Source organism: Salmo trutta, chromosome 21 (assembly GCF_901001165.1).
Source record: "Salmo trutta chromosome 21, fSalTru1.1, whole genome shotgun sequence".
Classification (NCBI taxonomy): domain Eukaryota; kingdom Metazoa; phylum Chordata; class Actinopteri; order Salmoniformes; family Salmonidae; genus Salmo; species Salmo trutta.
The window spans coordinates 43,725,347-43,743,745 of NC_042977.1; the positions used below are offsets into that span (position 1 = coordinate 43,725,347).

At 43.1% G+C, this 18,399-nt stretch overlaps 1 protein-coding gene across 1 annotated transcript; it reads left to right on the forward strand.

Moving 5' to 3' along the window:
- The first annotated feature begins 251 nt into the window (after window positions 1-251).
- On the forward strand, window positions 252-5,062 carry LOC115157515 (protein shisa-like-2A). Its single transcript, XM_029705830.1, has 3 exons — window positions 252-618; window positions 2,939-3,075; window positions 4,852-5,062. The coding sequence occupies exons 1-3, from the start codon at window positions 437-439 to the stop codon at window positions 5,025-5,027; spliced, it is 495 nt and encodes a 164-aa protein (XP_029561690.1). The 5' UTR covers window positions 252-436; the 3' UTR covers window positions 5,028-5,062.
- The last annotated feature ends 13,337 nt before the right edge of the window (window positions 5,063-18,399 follow it).

An 18,399-nucleotide genomic window follows, 5' to 3' on the forward strand; every position in this document is an offset into this window, starting at 1 on the left:
GTTTGTGACATCATAGGAAGATAAAATGGATTAGATATGATTTTAATGAATTAGTCCACTTTTGTAGAGATATGGTTTGTCTCCTATCCAGTTTTTCTCTTCACTGTGAGAGAGAGAGAGAGAGAGAGAGAGAGAGAGAGAGAGAGAGAGAGAGAGAGAGAGAGAGAGAGAGAGAGAGAGAGAGAGAGAGAGAGAGAGAGAGAGAGAGAGAGAGAGATGGGAGGGGTACTCTAGAATTCTATATGAAATGTCGAGGTGCAAAGTTTCGTCCCATTTCAGTGGCATCCTTGGAACAAATGTTTTGCACTTTTCAGCAGAGCAAGGGGCACTTATGTGGATAGAATTACAAGGGATGTGGAATTACAAGGGATGTGGATAGAATTACAAGGGAATCATATCTCCGACTCTTCTCCCTAAGAGTGTGTTTTCTACCAGCATGAGTTCGGAGTGCACAAGCTACTACAGCGCAGAGAATGTGTTCATGAATGGCTCTTCATGTCCTAAAGAAGGGAGCGATCCGAGCGCGACATTCTGCTGCGGATTTAACGATATCAAGTATTGCTGTGATGATCCCAACAGCTTTTTCCCTTATGAGTATGGATACATGTGGTGGCTCAGGTGCGTAAGGGATCTTTACTAGCCTTTATGAAGGTGCGCTTTTTGGACGTAGTTATTGTAAGGTTATTACATGGGGAGACTATGACGCTTTATTTTATCGCAAGAAACCACAAGATGAGAGAGGTTGTTGATCATAATTATACAGCAAAGCGCACACGATTAATAAACTAGAATGAAGGATATTTTTTAGGATAGTGATAACAGATTTATAGGATCTTCACATTTCAATTGGTTTGCACTGGAGTTATGGTGGTTTTATTAACTATAAGCTATTGTATGCCAATCTTATGGAAGGTGATAAATCCCTAAATTAAAATCAAACATGAAAATGTGTAAAAGTTCAAATTGATCATGGGAAATGGTTAACCTTATTGGAAGGGGATTTCAAATCGAATCAAATGTTATTGGTCACATACACATGGTTAGCAGATGTTAATGCGAGTGTAGCGAAATGCTTGTGCTTCTAGTTCCGACAGTGCAGTAATATCTTACATAGGGCTGAGCACGCACCCTTGTGGGGCCCCAGTATTGAGGGTCAGCAAGGTAGAGATGTTGTTTCCTACCTTCACCACCTAGGGGCGGCCCGTCAGAAAGTCCAGGACCTAATTGCACAGGGCAGGGTTGAGGCCCAGGGCCTCCAGCTTGATAATGAGCTTGGAGGGTACTATGGTGTTGAATGGTGAGCTGTAGTCAATGAACAGCATTCTTACATAGGTATTCCTCTTGTCCAGATGGGATAGGGCAGTGTGCAGTGTGATTGCGATTGCATCGTCTGTGGACCTCTTAGGGCGGTATGCAAACTGAAGTGGGTCTAGGGTGGCCAGTAAGGTGGAGGTGATATGATCCTTGACTAGTCTCTCAAAGCACTTCATGATGACAGAAGTGAGTGCTATGGGGCGGTAGTCATTTAGTTCAGTTATCTTTGCCTTCTTGGGTAGAGGAACAATGGTGGCCATCTTGAAGCATGTGGGGACAGCAGACTGGGATAGGGAGAGATTTAATATGTTCGTAAACACACCAGCCAGCTGGTCTGCGCATGCTCTGAGGACGCTGCTAGGGAAACCGTCTGGGCCAGCAGCCTTGCGTGGGTTAACACGTTAAAATGTTTTACTCACGTCGGCCACGGAGAAGGAGGAGGGGGCACAGTTCTTGTTAGCGGGCCATGACAGTGGCACTGTATTATCCTCAAAGCGGGCAAAAAAGGTGTTTAATTTGTCTGGAATCGTGACGTCGGTGTCCGTGAAGTGGCTGGTTCTCTTTTTGTAGTCCGTGATTTCCTGTAGACCCTGCCACATACACTACCGTTTAAAAGTTTGGGGTCACTTAGAAATTTCCTTGTTTTTTTGTTTTTTTTAAAAAGCACATTTTTTGTCCAATAAAATAACATCAAATTGATCAGAAATACAGTGTAGACATTGCTAATGTTGTAAATGACTATTGTAGCTGGAAACAACTGATTTCTAATGGAATATTCTACATAGGCGTACAGAGGCCCATTATCAGCAACCATCACTCCTTTGTTCCAATGGCACATTGTGTTAGCTAATCCAAGGCTAATTGATCATTAGAAAACCCTTTTGCAATTATGTTAGCACAGCTGAAAACTGTTGTTCTGATTAAAGAAGCAATGAAACTGGCCTTCTTTAGAGTATCTGGAGCATCAGCATTTGTGGGATCGATTACAGGCTCAAAATGACCAGAAACAAAGAACTTTCTGAAACTCTTCAGTCTATTCTTGTTCTGAGAGATGAAGGCTATTCCATGCGAGAAATTGCCAAGAAACTGAAGGTCTCGTACAATGCTGTGTACTGCTCCCTTCACAGAACAGCGCAAACTGTCTCTAACCAGAATAGAAAGAGGAGTGGGAGGCCCCGGTGCACAACTGAGCAAGAGGACAAGTACATTAGAGTGTCTAGTTTGAGAAACAGATGCCTCACAAGTCCTCAACTGGCAGCTTCATTAAATAGTACCCACAAAACACCAGTCTCAACGTCAACAGGGAAGAGGCGACTTCGGGATGCTGGCCTTCTAGGCAGAGTTCCTCTGTCCAGTGTCTGTGTTCTTTTGCCCGTCTTATTCTTTTTTATTGGCCAGTCTGAGATATGTATTTTTCCTTGCAACTCTGCCTAGAAGGCCAGCATCCCAAAGTCACCTCTTCACGGTTGACGTTGAGACTCGCTCTTTCACTCTCTTTTGATGTGTTCTCTTCTCTTCTTTCTCCCTCCTCTCTCCCCTCATCTCTCTCTTCCCTTCTCTCCCCCCCCTCTCCATCCCCTCCCTCTCCCCCTCACCTCCCCCCCTTCCTTCTCTCCCTCCCCAGCTTTGGGGCTCTGATAGGTCTGTCCATAGCAGCGGTGGTTCTCCTGGCCTTCCTCATCACAGTCTGTGTCCTCTGCTACCTCTTCATCGCCACTAAGCCCAGTCGCCTTGACAACGGCCTGCCACTACGAGCACCAGGTAACACAAGTGACCAGAGGTGGCGACATACCATAATAATGGGCCAGCTAGTGACATACCATAATAATGGGCCAGCTAGTGACATATCATAATGATGGGCCAGCTAGTGACATACCATAATGATGGGCCAGTAGAGACATATCATGATTATTGCCTTGCTAGGGACATACCATAATAATGGGCCAGCTAGTGACATATCATAATGATGGGCCAGCTAGTGACATACCATAATGATGGGCCAGCTAGTGACATACCATAATGATGGGCCAGCTAGTGACATACAATAAATTTGGGCTAGTTAGTGTCATATCATAATGATGGGCCAGTAGTGGCATACCATAATGATGGGCCAGTAGTGACATATCATAATGATGGGCCAGTAGTAACATACCTTAATGATGGGCCAGCTGGTGACATACCATAATGATGGGCCAGCTAGTGTCATATCATAATGATGGGCCAGCTAGTGTCATATCATAATGATGGGCCAGCTAGTGTCATATCATAATGATGGGCCAGTAGAGTCATACCATAATGATGGGCCAGCTAGTGTCATATCATAATGATGGGCCAGTAGTGACATATCATAATGATGGGCCAGTAGTGACATATCATAATGATGGGCCAGTAGTGACATACCATAATGATGGGCCAGCTAGTGACATATCATAATGATGGGCCAGTAGTAACATATCATAATGATGGGCCAGCTAGTGACATATCATAATGATGGGCCAGCTAGTGACATATCATAATGATGGGCCAGTAGTGACATATCATAATGATGGGCCAGCTAGTGACATATCATAATGATGGGCCAGCTAGTGACATACAATAAATTTGGGCTAGTTAGTGACATACCATAATGATGGGCCAGTAGTGACATACCATAATAATGGGCCAGCTAGTGACATACCATAATAATGGGCCAGTAGTGACATATCATAATGATGGGCCAGCTAGTGACATACCATAATGATGGGCCAGCTAGTGACATATAATGATGGGCCAGCTAGTGTCATACCATAATAATGGGCCAGTAGTGACATATCATAATGGGCCAGCTAGTGTCATACCATAATAATGGGCCAGTAGTGACATACCATAATGTTGGGCCAGCTAGTGACATATAATGATGGGCCAGCTAGTGTCATACCATAATAATGGGCCAGTAGTGACATACCATAATGATGGGCCAGCTAGTGACATACCATAATGATGGGCCAGTAGCGTCATACCATAATGATGGGCCAGCTAGTGACATACCATAATGATGGGCCAGCTAGTGACATACCATACTGATGGGCCAGCTAGTGTCATACCATAATGATGGGCCAGTAGTGACATACCATAATGATGGGCCAGTAGTGACATATCATAATGATGGGCCAGTAGTGACATATCATAATAATGGGCCAGTAGTGACATACCATAATGATGGGTCAGCTGGTGTCAAACCATAATGATGGGCCAGTAGTGACATACCATAATAATGGGCCAGTAGTGACATACCATAATAATGGGCCAGCTAGTGACATATCATAATGATGGGCCAGCTAGTGACATACCATAATGACGGGCCAGTAGTGACATATCATAATGATGAGCCAGTTAGCAACATACCATAATGATGGGCCAGTAGTGATGTCTGATTGGGAATTTAAAAAAAAGAGGACTGCAAAAACACACATTCCATCTCACAATGAACAAGTAAATCTGCAGTGAGTGTGTGTCTGTGCGTGCATGTGTGCCTGCGGGTGTGTCTCGGTATTCCAGGTTTGAACCCCAGTGAGGGCCCCAGCCACTCTGGCCCAGCACCTTCCATCGGTCCACAGGGCTTCAGGAAGCACTTCTTCAGCAGGAAGCTGGACTGTGACAACCAGCCACCCGACCCTGAGAGATTGTTCCAGAGGTGCTTCGTCACCACCGTCAACATGGAGGGCCCATCGTAGTGCCCTTAATATGGAGGGCACTTTGTAGGTTTGCTTAGGAGGTAATGGAGGGCCCTTCGCAGGACGCTTAATATGGAGGGTACTTCGTAGGACGCATAAAGGCCCAGTGGAGTCAAAAACGTGATTTATTTGTGTTTGATATATATTTAGGTTGGGATAATACTGTGACATTTTTTGGAATTATGATGATGCCCTATTAGTGTAAGAGCTGTTTGTAAAGACTGCCTGAAATTTCAGCCTGTTTTGGTGGGATGGAGTTTTGGCCTGACTGGTAACATCCCCAGGCAGTAAATTGGTTAATATATTAATAGGCCAATAAGAAAGAGTTTCCAAAACTCAGCCAATAACAGCTAGTTTTGAGTTTTCCCCTCCCCCCAGACAGTCCTTTCAAAGTGCTTGCATGAGAAATAGCTCTTGTTAAGAAGCCATTGTTTCGTTTTGACCATTTTGATTCAAAACAATCACGTTAAGGTACTTAATTGTTACCCAGAAATGATTTGATATTGAGATAAAAATGTATGCATTGGGCCTTTAATATGAAGGGCGCTGACGTCTAAAGGCAGCCAGATGCTTACTTAATGAGTGTATAGAAGACTACGCCACAGAGTGGGAGGACTGGAGAACCAACAACCATTTATGACCATGTTCTGTATGAACTGGACTAGTACTGAGTTTATCAATGTTCAAATCAGTAGTTGGTTGGTTAACCCACTCCAGAAACATTTCAGTTGAGCTTCTTTTTTTTGTTGTTGATGAAAATAAACTTCAACAAACAGAAAGACAGAAGCCACACTGGACAACTGTGAAGCCGAAGCATTGTCCGTCTTGCCTCACCTCTGTATTCCAATGTTGTTTGATGAAGCAAGGGAAAGGACGGAGGGAAATATTTTCATAAATTATTTTGTGATGAGAAATCCATTTTAACTGTGTCTGATTTAACAGAAGCTCATCTGTCTTCAAGACAGACACTCTTGGATAACAAGCTCCTCAAACCAGCATTACTGAACTTCAACGTCGACAGTCTGCATTCAACCCTTTGTGTGATCCTTCACCTTCTATCTGGACACTGTTTTTGATCGTCTACGTGTCTGTGTGTGAAATGTTTATTTGGTTGAGAATGTTGCCAGTGGGACAACAAGTGTCTACAGCGTATTTGCATCCAATAGAACTGATAAGGAAGTAAATCAGACATAGTACAACAAACAGAATGCCTCAGAGTTCGAGTTACCTTAACTTGGCCCCTGTTTTCGCTAGGGTCAAAACGTCAAAGGTGGAATCCATAACGGTAAAACTGCCACGTCCTTTTGCGATATTACAACAACAAATAAGTTACCCCCTCTGACATCATCATTCCACGCGCGATAGACCAACAGCGTGTATATACTGTAATTATTTATTTTCACGACGCTGGACACTCCATAACTCGGTTTAATCAACAAAAACAATAACAAATGCGCTGGCGCGAACAGCGGCGTCGTTTGCCCTTATGTGGATTTCAGCTTTAAAAAGGTAATGTCTGTCATTGTATAAAATACATGAAATTGCTTGTTGAAACATTGCATGTTGAACTGTAAACTGTTGGATTTTCTCAGAACTCAGCATTGATTATGGCAGAGATAATAGGACTTATCCTCATATGTTCCACCGCTGTCCATGCTGCTGTTCCCCCCCCCCCAAACATGTTCAGAAACACTTTAATTCATGTGGTCTTAAAGTCATTGTGTCACCAATTTGCCATATACAATGGTTGCATGCCATGAGACATCAGTTGTGTGAGTCACTTCTTTGTTAGTCATGCTTCAAAATAGAGTAACTTATCAAAGAAATATTTTGCACCTTGATGGTGTGTTATCAAAGCAGGCAACACATTTTATGTTTTCTCAATCTATTCGCGTGTGCTTCGGCTGAGTGCACAACACATTAAAATGTACTTACAAAAAGAAGTGCATGTGTCCTTTCAATATTCAAAGTGCTTTATAAAAACAAACTATTTCTTTATATACATTTGAAAAAAGTATGAGAAGCAGATGCTATATCAATTTGTGATCAAACATTTACATAAGCTATCCAAGAGCACGGAGCAATGCCAACCCCCCCTTGTGATTACATAAAACACAAACTCAAAATGGGACAACTGTTGACGAGAGCGGGGGAGTTTGGAGCTCACCCTCTCCAACATGAACAGCAAACACAGTGTATGTACATAAAGTATATACACATTATATATACTGTATGTACAGAATCTCCATATATGACTCTGGATAAAGAGGAACATGGGAATGAAGACAGTAAAACCATTCTGCCACTCAGTGTTGATGAGGTCACAATTTCCAACCACAATTAAGGGCTCTATTCAGTCTGTGAACCTGAAGGGTTACACATTCCACAATAGAAATGTAAAGGTAATTTTCGACTGAGCCGACATATGCAGCGTTTACCGTGAATGCAGTCTCCGTTAAAATCAGGAACATTACCGTTACATTTTCAATCACGTTGTAAATCTGAACTCCCACAACGCGGATTGAAAAGAGCCCCGAGACATCAAACATCTCATCTTCTATTCTCCTGCACCTTAACTACGTTGTCCGGACTTCTTCCCCATCATTCCCCTCATCATAAAAACAGTGTGTTAAAAGCACTGAGTCAATAACAGGAAAGAAGGAGTAGACAAATGTCCATTATTTCTCTCATACACATGGTTCAATACAGTCCTTGAGAAGACAGGAAAATCAACTCCAAATAAATATTCTCTTCATCAAGAGAGGACCGCACAAATGAAGCGGTCGATCGCAGGTGAAAATAAATGGTGGCGAGGACAAAACAAGCTTACGTCATCCCCATAAGTATGGGGTTATCTTGACACTGCAGTAACACATTTGAAGCTACAGTAACATGAGGATGGTTACCATTTCCCCTCATTATAAAGTGTGTGAAAAGCACAGTGACAATTTTTTTTTAACAAAAATTCCCTTATGTTGATGACTTTTGCAAATCCAATCAGTTTTCCACATTGATTCAACGTCATCACATTGATTTTTGTTGTTGAAATGACATGGAAACAATGTTGATTCAATCAGTTTTTACCCAGGGGGGCATGTCATCATCAACAGTATGGCTATGTTGGGGCGGCAAGTAGCCTAGTGGTTAATTTTAGAGAATCAGACTACGAGACGTGGCTCTGTGCTTGTGGTGTGCTAGCGTACGGGCAGGGTTAGGGGAAGGTGTTGTGGGAGATGATTGGAAGGTAGATTAAGCCGATTAAACCAGTGCCTACGGTATGCGCTGGGAGTTTCTCCCGGCTCTCTGTACTGGCTAACGAAGGCCAAGTTTGACTCTCTGGTCCACCAGGCTCTTTGCGCATTTGGGCGGAAGTGTCTGGGAATGAGAATCTTCACAAGTCAGTATTTGCTCCTGTTAATCAACAAACATACTGCTGCACAAAGACTGTGTTTACACAGGAAACCTAATTTGGATATTTTCCCAATTATTGGCAAAAGATCTGAGTTGACCCCATGTCCCTTTCTCAGTTAATTGTCTCTCACCCATCTACCCTCGCACCCCTCTAGCCTATTCTCACACCTCTCTAGCCTATTTTCACACCCCTCTAGCCTATTCTCACACGCATCTGACTGTCAACATCTACTCAAACACCCCAAATTGTCTTTCAGTATCCAGACACATTAACAAATTGCCAATTTCGGCGGATGAGCCAAACCTCTTGATATTTGGCTGATTAGTTGTTGTGTGGAAGGTAACCTAAGGCTTTCAGATTCCACGGTCTCTCTTCTAATGATTCCTATAGCTTCTCTCTAGGATGCTATTTCACAAAACAGCAGTATTTTTCCTCAGGCAGGGTTTTTGGGTAAAACGGTAAGTTTCCAGATCTGACACTTTGTACGGCAGGCCTAACATGATCAAAGATTGCATGAGTGTCAATCAGATGTCATTTGTCAGCCCCAGAGGGAGCCATGTAACAGCATGGAAGACATTAAACAACATGGAGAATTTATCAGCGCCTCAGGTTACAGAGTTTAGCCTAGATGTTGAAAGGGGTTCTCTTGGGAAAACGGTACATAATAGCCTATGATTGGTAGTGAATAAGAAGACCATCATGGTACTATGATTTCAATTATAATGGTGCAGTAGAAAAGGGAAGTCCAGGAATGGCTGCAATGACAAGTTGGCTGCCATTATCAGCCAATGACAATCCTCGATTGGTCGAATCATGACTAGTACTGACAGGAAGACATGGGTGAATGGATGGCTAAAATATACAAATTAGTTCACAACCCATTTTTCATAAGAGCAGTGGGATGTCTGATGTCCCAGTGCTCCCGAGTGGCACAGTGGTCTAAGACACTGCATCTCAGTGCTAGAGGTGTTGGCACAGACCCTGGTTCGATTCCAGGCTGTAGTCACAACCGGCAGGGATTGGGAGTCCCATAGGGAGGCGCACAATTAGCCCAGCGTCGTCCGGGTTAGGATTTGGCCGGGGTAAACCGTCATTGTAAATAAGAATTTGTTCTTAACGGACTTGCCTAGTTACAAAAAAAGATTAAATAAATAGGGCTCTGGTCATAAGTAGTTGACTATATGGGGAATAGGGTGCCATTTCAGGAGCAACCAAATGGCTTCTGATGTTTGGTTCTCATCCATCATCTAAGAGCTTTGTCTCTATGACAACCAACCTACTGAGGGTTCTAAGTGGTAAAAGACAGCCCTCTAGTGGACAAGGTGTATTTTACAAGCAAACCGTTAACCAGAAGACATGGGTGAATGGATGGCTAAAATATACAAATTAGTTCACAACCCATTTTTCATAAGAGCAGTGGGATGTCTAGGGCCCAGTGCTCCCGAGTGGCGCCGCGGTCTAATTCACTGCATCTCAGTGCTAGAGGTGTCGCCACAGACCCTGGTTCGATTCCAGGCTGTAATCACAACCGGCCATGATTGGGAGTCCCATAGGGAGGTGCACAATTGGCCCAGCGTCGTAAGGGTTTGGCCAGTGTAGGCCATCATTGTAACTGACTTGCCTAGCTAAAAAAAAGGTTAATAAAAAAATAAATAAGAAAACATTCTGGTATCAAACGAAAAGTATTTACATAGTTTTTAAATTCTAATTTCACACTTTCAAAATAGATGCCAAACAAAAACCATTGATTTAAAAGTTTAACAAACAATACAACTCCATGCACAAGGACTACTTTGAACAAATACTTCATAAAAACATATTTACTGGAAGAACTGTGCAGGTGCAAAGTTTGGTAACAGAATTACGGTAAAATTTCCGTTTTTTTTATGTGACGTTTCCCCAAAAATGTAAATCAGGTAACAGGATTATGGGTCCCTGATCTGTACTATACAGAAATGCATAATTATGGATAATGTATGAATGTCATTCTCTTCACGGTGATGTATCCTAAGCAGGTATGGGGTAGTAGAGTAGTGGCCTGAGGGCAAACACTTCATCTTGTTGTGAAAAGTGCCTAGCTCCACTCCCACTCCCCAGGTGCTCTCATTTGTTGACTTCTGTAACCGTAAAAGCCTTGGTTTCATGCATGTTAACATTAGAAGCCTACTCTCTAAGTTTGTTTTACTCACTGCTTTAGCACACTCTGCCAACCCGGATGTCTTAGCCGTGTCTGAATCCTGGCTTAGGAAAACCACCAAAAACCCTGAAATCTCCATCGCTAACTATAACATTTTCCGCCAAGATAGAACTGCCAAAGGGGGCGGTGTTGCAATCTACTGCAAAGATAGCCTGCAGAGTTCTGTATTACTAGCCTGCAGAGTTCTGTATTACTAGCCTGCAGAGTTCTGTATTACTACCCAAACAATTCGAGCTTCTACTTCTAAAAATTCACCTTTCCAGAAACAAGTCTCTCACTGTTGCCGCTTGCTATAGACCTCCCTCTGCCCCCAGCTGTGCCCTCGATACCATATGTGAATTGATTGCCCCCCATCTATCTTCTGATCTCGTGCTACTAGGTGACCTGAACTGGGACATGCTTAACACCCCAGCCATCCTACAATCTAAGTTTGATGCCCTCAATCTCACACAAATGATCAATGTCATCCTAACTAACTCGCCCTCCAAAAACACCTCTGCTGTTTTCAATCAAGATCTCAGCGATCAGTGCCTCATTGCCTGCATCCGTAATGGGTCTGCGACCAAACGACCACCCCTCATCACTGTCAAACGCTCCCTAAAACACTTCTGCAAGCAGGCCTTTCTAATTAGGCCTGGCCGGGGTATCCTGGAATGACATTGACCTCATCCCGTCAGTAGATGATGCCTGGATATTCTTTAAAAGTGCCTTCCTCACCATCTTAAATAAGCATGCCCCACTCAAAAAATGTAGAACTAGGAATAGATATAGTCCTTGGTTCACTCCAGACCTGTCTGCCCTTGACCAGCACAAAAACATCCTGTGGCGTTCTGCATTAGCATCGAATAGCCCCCGTGATATGCAACTTTTCAGGGAAGTTAGGAACAAATATACACAGGCAGTTAGAAAAGCTAAGGCTAGCTTTTTCAAACAGAAATTTGCATCCTGTAGTACTAACTCAAAAAAGTTCTGGGACACTGTAAAGTCCATGGAGAATAAGAGCACCTCCTCCCAGCTGCCCACTGCTCTGAGGCTAGGAAACCCTGTAACCACCGAAAAATCCACTATAATTGAGAATTTCAATAAGCATTTCTCTACGGCTGGCCATGCTTTCCACCTGGCTACCCCTACCCCGGTCAACTGCCCGGCACCCTCCACAGCAATCCGCCAAAGCCCCCACCATTGCTCCTTCACCCAAATCCAGATAGTTGATGTTCTGAAAGAGCTGCAAAATCTGGACCCATACCAAAATTATTGCAACCCCTATTACTAGCCTGTTCAACCTCTCTTTCGTATCGTCTGAGATTCCCAAAGATTGGAAAGCTGCCGCGGTCATCCCCCTCTTCAAAGGGGGTGACACTCTAGACCCAAACTGCTACAGACCTATATTTATCCTACCCTGTCTTTCTAAAAGGTCTTTGAAAGCCAAATTAACAAACAGATTACCGACCATTTCGAATTCCACCGTACCTTCTCCGCTATGCAATCTGGTTTCAGAGCTGGTCATGGGTGCACCTCAGCCACGCTCAAGGTCCTAAACGACATCATAACCGCCATCGATAAGAGACATTACTGTGCAGCCGTATTCATCGACCTGGCCAAGGCTTTCGACTCAGTAAATCACCACATTCTTATTGGCAGACTCGACAACCTTGGTTTCTCAAATGATTGCATTGCCTGATTTACCAACTACTTCTCAGACAGAGTTCAGTGTGTCAAATCGGAGGGCCTGTTGTCCGGACCTCTGGCAGTCTCTATGGGTGTGCCACAGGGTTCAATTCTCGGGCCGACTCCCTTCTCTGTATACATCAATGATGTTGCTCTTGCTGCTGGTGATTCTCTGATCCACCTCTACACAGACGACACCATTCTGTATACTTCTGGCCCTTCTTTGGACACTGTGTTAACTAACCTCCAGACGAGCTTCAATGCCATACAACTCTCCTTCCAAGGCCTCCAACTGCTCTTAAACGCAAGTAAAACTAAATGCATGCTATTCAATCGATCACTGCCCGCACCTGCTCGCCCGTCCAGCATCACTACTCTGGATGACTCTGACTTAGAATACATGGACAACTACAAATACCTAGGTGTCTGGTTAGACTGTAAACTCTCCTTCCAGACTCACATTAAGCATCTCCAATCCAAAATTAATTCTAGTATCGGCTTCCTATATCGCAACAAAGCATCCTTCACTCATGCTGCCAAACATACCCTCGTAAAACTGACCATCCTACCGATCCTCGACTTCGGTGATGTCATCTATAAAATAGCCTCCAACACTCTACTCAACAAACTGGATGCAGTCTATCACAGTGCCATCCGTTTTGTCACCAAAGCCCCATACGCTACACACCATTGCGACCTGTACGCTCTCGCTTCATACTCGTCGCCAAACCCACTGGCTACAGGTTATCTACAGGTCTCTGCTAGTTAAAGCCCCGCCTTATCTCAGCTCACTGGTCACCATAGCAGCACCCACTCGTAGCACGCGCTCCAGCAGGTATATCTCACTGGTCACCCCCAAAGCCAATTCCTCCTTTGGTCGTCTTTCTTTCCGGTTCTCTGCTGCCAATCACTGGAACGAACTGCAAAAATCTCTGAAGCTGGAGACTCATATCTCCCTCACTAGCTTTAAGCACCAGCTGTCAGAGCAGCTCACAGATCACTGCACCTGCACATAGCCCATCTGTAAACAGCCCATCTATCTACCTGCCTCATCCCCATACTGTATTTATTTATTTATTTATCTTGCTCCTTTGCACCCCAGTATCTCTACTTGCACATTCATCTTCTGCACATCTACCATTCCAGTGTTTAATTGCTATATTGTAATTACTTCGCCACCATGGCCTATTTATTGCCTTAACTCCCTTATCTTACCTCATTTGCACTCACTGTATATAGACTTTTTGTTTTCTTTTGTTCTACTGTATTATTGACTGTATGTTTTGTTTATTCCATGTGTAACTCTGTGTTGATGTATGTGTTGAATTGCTATGCTTTATCTTGGCCAGGTCAAATGAGAACTTGTTCTCAACTAGCCTACCTGGTTAAATAAAGGTAAAATAAAATAAATAAGTGATATGAAATGTATGTCATGTAATATTTTTTGTTGTTGTATATAAACTGCCTTAATGTTGCTGGACCCCAGGAAGAGTAGCTGCTGCCTTGGCAGAACTAAATGGTGATCGTTAATAAACCCCAGGAAGAGTAGCTGCTGCCTTGGCAGAACTAAATGGTGATCGTTAATAAACCCCAGGAAGAGTAGCTGCTGCCTTGGCAGAACTAAATGGTGATCGTTAATAAACCCCAGGAAGAGTAGCTGCTGCCTTGGCAGGAACTAATGGGGATCCATAATAAACTCCAGGAAGAGTAACTGCTGCTTTGGCAGGAACTAAATGGTGATCCTTAATAAATACCTACACAAAAAGGTAGAAATATGTAATATCCTTGTTTTAATGAGCTCTGCCCCAAAACAAGACCACATTTGGTTGGCCCGCACCAGTCCAAATCTTACAACAAAATCATAGATGTCTACACTACATGACCAAAAGTATGTGGACACCTGCTTGTCGAACATCTCATTCCAAAATCATGGGCATTAATATAGAATTGGTCCCCCCCTTTGATGCTATAACAGCCTCCACTCTTCTGGGAAGGCTTTCCACTAGATGTTGGAACATTGTTCGGAGGACTTTCTTCCATTCAGCCACAAGAGCATTAGTGAGGTCGGGCATTGATGTTGGGCAATTAGGCCTGGCTCGCAGTCGGCGTTCCAGTTCATCCCAAAGGTGTTCGGTGGGGTTGAGGTCAAGGCTCTATGCAGGCCAGTCAAGTTATTCCACACCAATCACGACAAACCATTTCGGTATGGACCTCACTTTGTGCACGGGGGCATTGTCATGCTGAAACAGGAAAGGGCCTTCCCCAAACTGCTGCCACAAAGTTGGAAACACAGAATCGTCTAGAATGTCATTGTATGCTGGTGCGTTAAGATTTCCCTTCACTGGAATATTTGAGCCTAGCCCAAACTATGAAAAACAGCCACAGACCATTATTCCTCCGCCACCAAACTTTAGTTGGCACTATGCATTCAGGCAGGTAGCATTCTCCTTGCATCCGCCAAACCCCGATTTGTCCGTCGGACTGCCTGATGGTGAAGTGTAATTCATCACTCCAGAGAACGCGTTTCCACTGCTCCAAAGTCCAATGGCGGCGAGCTTTACACCACTCCAGCTGACACTTGGCATTGCGCATGGTGATCTTAGGTTTGTGTGCGGCTGCTCGGCCATGGAAACCCATTTCATGAAGCTCCCGACAAACAGTTCTTGTGCTGACATTGCTTCCAGAGGCAGTTTGGAACTCGGTAGTGAATGTTGCAACCGAGGACAGACGATTTGTACACGCTTCAGCACTTGGCGGTCCTGTTCTATGAGCTTGTGTGGCCTACCACTTCGCAGCTGAACTGTTGTTGCTCCTACATGTTTCCACTTCACAATAACAGCAATTAAAGTTGACTGGGGAAGCTCTAGCAGGGTAGAAACTTGACGAACTGACTTGTTGGAAAGGTGCCATCCTATGAGGGTGCCACTTTGAAAGTCACTGAGCTCTTCAGTATAGCCATTCTACTGCCAATGTTTGTCTATGGAGAATGCATGGCTGTGTGCTCGATTTTATACACCCGTCATGAACGGGTGTGGCTGAAATAGCCAAATCCACTAATTTAAAGGGTTGTCCACATACTTTTGGCCATACAGCGTACCTGTGATGCATACAAAGTACTTTATTTAAACACAAAATCACCCCTCAATAACACAACTGTAAGGGACAATCTCATTAATAACATGGTGAAACGCTTGTGACCAACCATAAAGGGTCATAATTCTTTCCTCCAACTTACCTCCTTTAAAAGGCCAATCAGCAGTTGAAACAATAACAAAGTGTTTTTCTCCACCCGTTTCTGTAAAAAGCAGAGGGTTGAGCTGAAGAAATGTAATCACTCAAATTCCTAGAGCTATTGATGCAGGGACTGACCATCCATGAAATCAAAATGGAAGTTTCCACCATGTCATTAGGATAGAAAGTGTTTGTTTACATTTACATTGTTTACAAAGCTTATATTTGGGGTTCTGATGGGGTATGACATGTGGAACTAAGCTCCTGAGGCATTTTTAAGTCATATTCTTCAAGAATTAATGGTACTATATCATTACTTTATAATTCTAGCAACTGCAGATTGCCCCTTTTAATATTCAGGAAATTGGCCTCTTCGTGTATGAACTATAGACAACCATTTAACATACTAAGCATAAGTTCTCCTTTAAACTAGAGGCTCTATATGTAAATATGAATATAATGAATGTGGTGATTGACTACAATATCTATGTACAGAATAAATATGAAATAATTGGTCTACAGTTGAACACTGAATGAAATCGGAGATGAAAGTCAGTCTTTGTTTGATCCGTCATAAGGTTATTAAAGCATTTGTCTTGTTGAAATAGTTTTGAAACACTACGACCAGAATATACAAATATTACACAAGTGGTCAGGTAAAATACAAATCATTTACAAAACTTCAACATTATGGGCCTCCATTTTTATGTATGTTGTGCAGTGTCTGATTAGCCCTGACGACAGAAGACCTACTCTGTTATGTAGAGACCAGGATTGGGGTCAAATTCCATTTAAATTCCAGTCTATCCAAGAAGTACACTGAAAAGCAGATTCCAATTCTAGTCCAATGCTTTCAATTAGAAAAATGTGGAATTGGAATTTGGTTTACTTTCTGAATTGAAATGGAATTGAAATGGAATTGATCCCAACCTTGACAGAATTAACATCAGGAGGTGAGAAAGATACTCAAATAATACTTTATCAACAGCTTTTGACTACAGCTTTTGACTACAGCTTTTGACTACAGCTTTTGAGGGATATTGGACTAACTACAGCTTTTGAGGGATATTGGACAGACTACAGCTTTTGAGGGATATTGGACAGACTACAGCTTTTGAGGGACCATGGACATTCCACAGGGGAAAGGAGGGAAACTCATTGGGGTCATAAAATGTATAGCTGGGGAGGTGACGCCTACAAGGGAAGAGTATAAAATGTGTTATGAGCTTTCTAAATGTATGCACTCAGCTGACTGTATCCTTGGTATTAAAACACTTTAAACTTCTCTTGAGCTTTTGGTCTCAATTCCTTATTGCAAAGAGGTTGCAATAGCATTTGTATTTTTAACAGCACACTACTTTTTACCAGGACCCATAGAAATCTGGTGCACTGTATAGAGAATAGGGTGCCATTTGGGACTTATCCACTCATCATTCTCCCAGATCAGCTGTGTGGCCTGTAGCCGTCTATTCTACTCATCATTCTCCCAGATCAGCTGTGTGGCCTGTAGCCATCTATTCTACTCATCATTCTCCCAGATCAGCTGTGTGGCCTGTAGCCATCTATTCTACTCATCATTCTCCCAGATCAGCTGTGTGGCCTGTAGCCATCTATTCTACTCATCATTCTCCCAGATCAGCTGTGTGGCCTGTAGCCATCTATTCTACTCATCATTCTCCCAGATCAGCTGTGTGGCCTGTAGCCATCTATTCTACTCATCATTCTCCCAGATCAGCTGTGTGGCCTGTAGCCATCTATTCTACTCATCATTCTCCCAGATCAGCTGTGTGGCCTGTAGCCATCTATTCTACTCATCATTCTCCCAGATCAGCTGTGTGGCCTGTAGCCGTCTAAAGGGACAAGCAGAATATTTGGAATGTAACTGATTGAGATGCAAACTAAAACAGAGTGATGATTAGGACTATAATACTACATGTTAACTGAATCATCAGTCAGTTAGCATCATAACCTGTTTAACATGAATATGACTGCTTTCTAGTATAATTCCCTGACAAGACTGTGTGAAATTAATATATATATATACACACACACACACACACACACACACACACACTTGAAGTCGGACGTTTACATACACCTTAGCCAAATACATTTAAACTCAGTTTTTCACAATTCCTGACATTTAGTCCTAGTAAAAATTCCCCGTCTTAGGTCAGTTAGGATCCCCACTTTATTTTAAGAATGTGAAATGTCAGAATAATAGTAGAGAGAATGACTTATTTCAGATTTTCTTTCTTTCATCACATTCCCAGTGGGTCAGAAGTTTACATACACTCAATTAGTATTTGGTAGCATTGCCTTTAAATTGTTTAACTTGGGTCAAATGTTTTGGGTAGCCTTCCACAAGCTTCCCACAATAAGTTGGGTGAATTTTGGCCCATTCCTCCTGACAGAGCTAGTGTAACTGAGTCAGGTTTGTAGGCCTCCTTGCTTGCACACGCTTTTTCAGCTCAGCCCACAAATGTTCTATAGGATTGAGGTCAGGGCTTTGTGATGGCCACTCCAATACCTTGACTTTGTTGTCCTTCAGCCATTTTGCCACAACTTTGGAAGTATGCTTGGGGTCATTGTCCATTTGGAAGACCCATTTGCGGCCAAGCTTTAACTTCCTGACTGATGTCTTGAGATGTTGCTTCAATATATCCACATATTTTCCTGCCTCATGATGCCATCTATTTTGTGAAGTGCACCAGTCCCTCCTGCAGCAAAGCAGTCCCACAACATGATGCTGCCACCCCCATGCTTCACGGTTGGGATGGTGTTCTTCGGCTTGCAAGCCACCCCCTTTTTCCTCCAAACATAACGATGGTCATTATGGCCAAACAGTTCTATTTTTGTTTCAT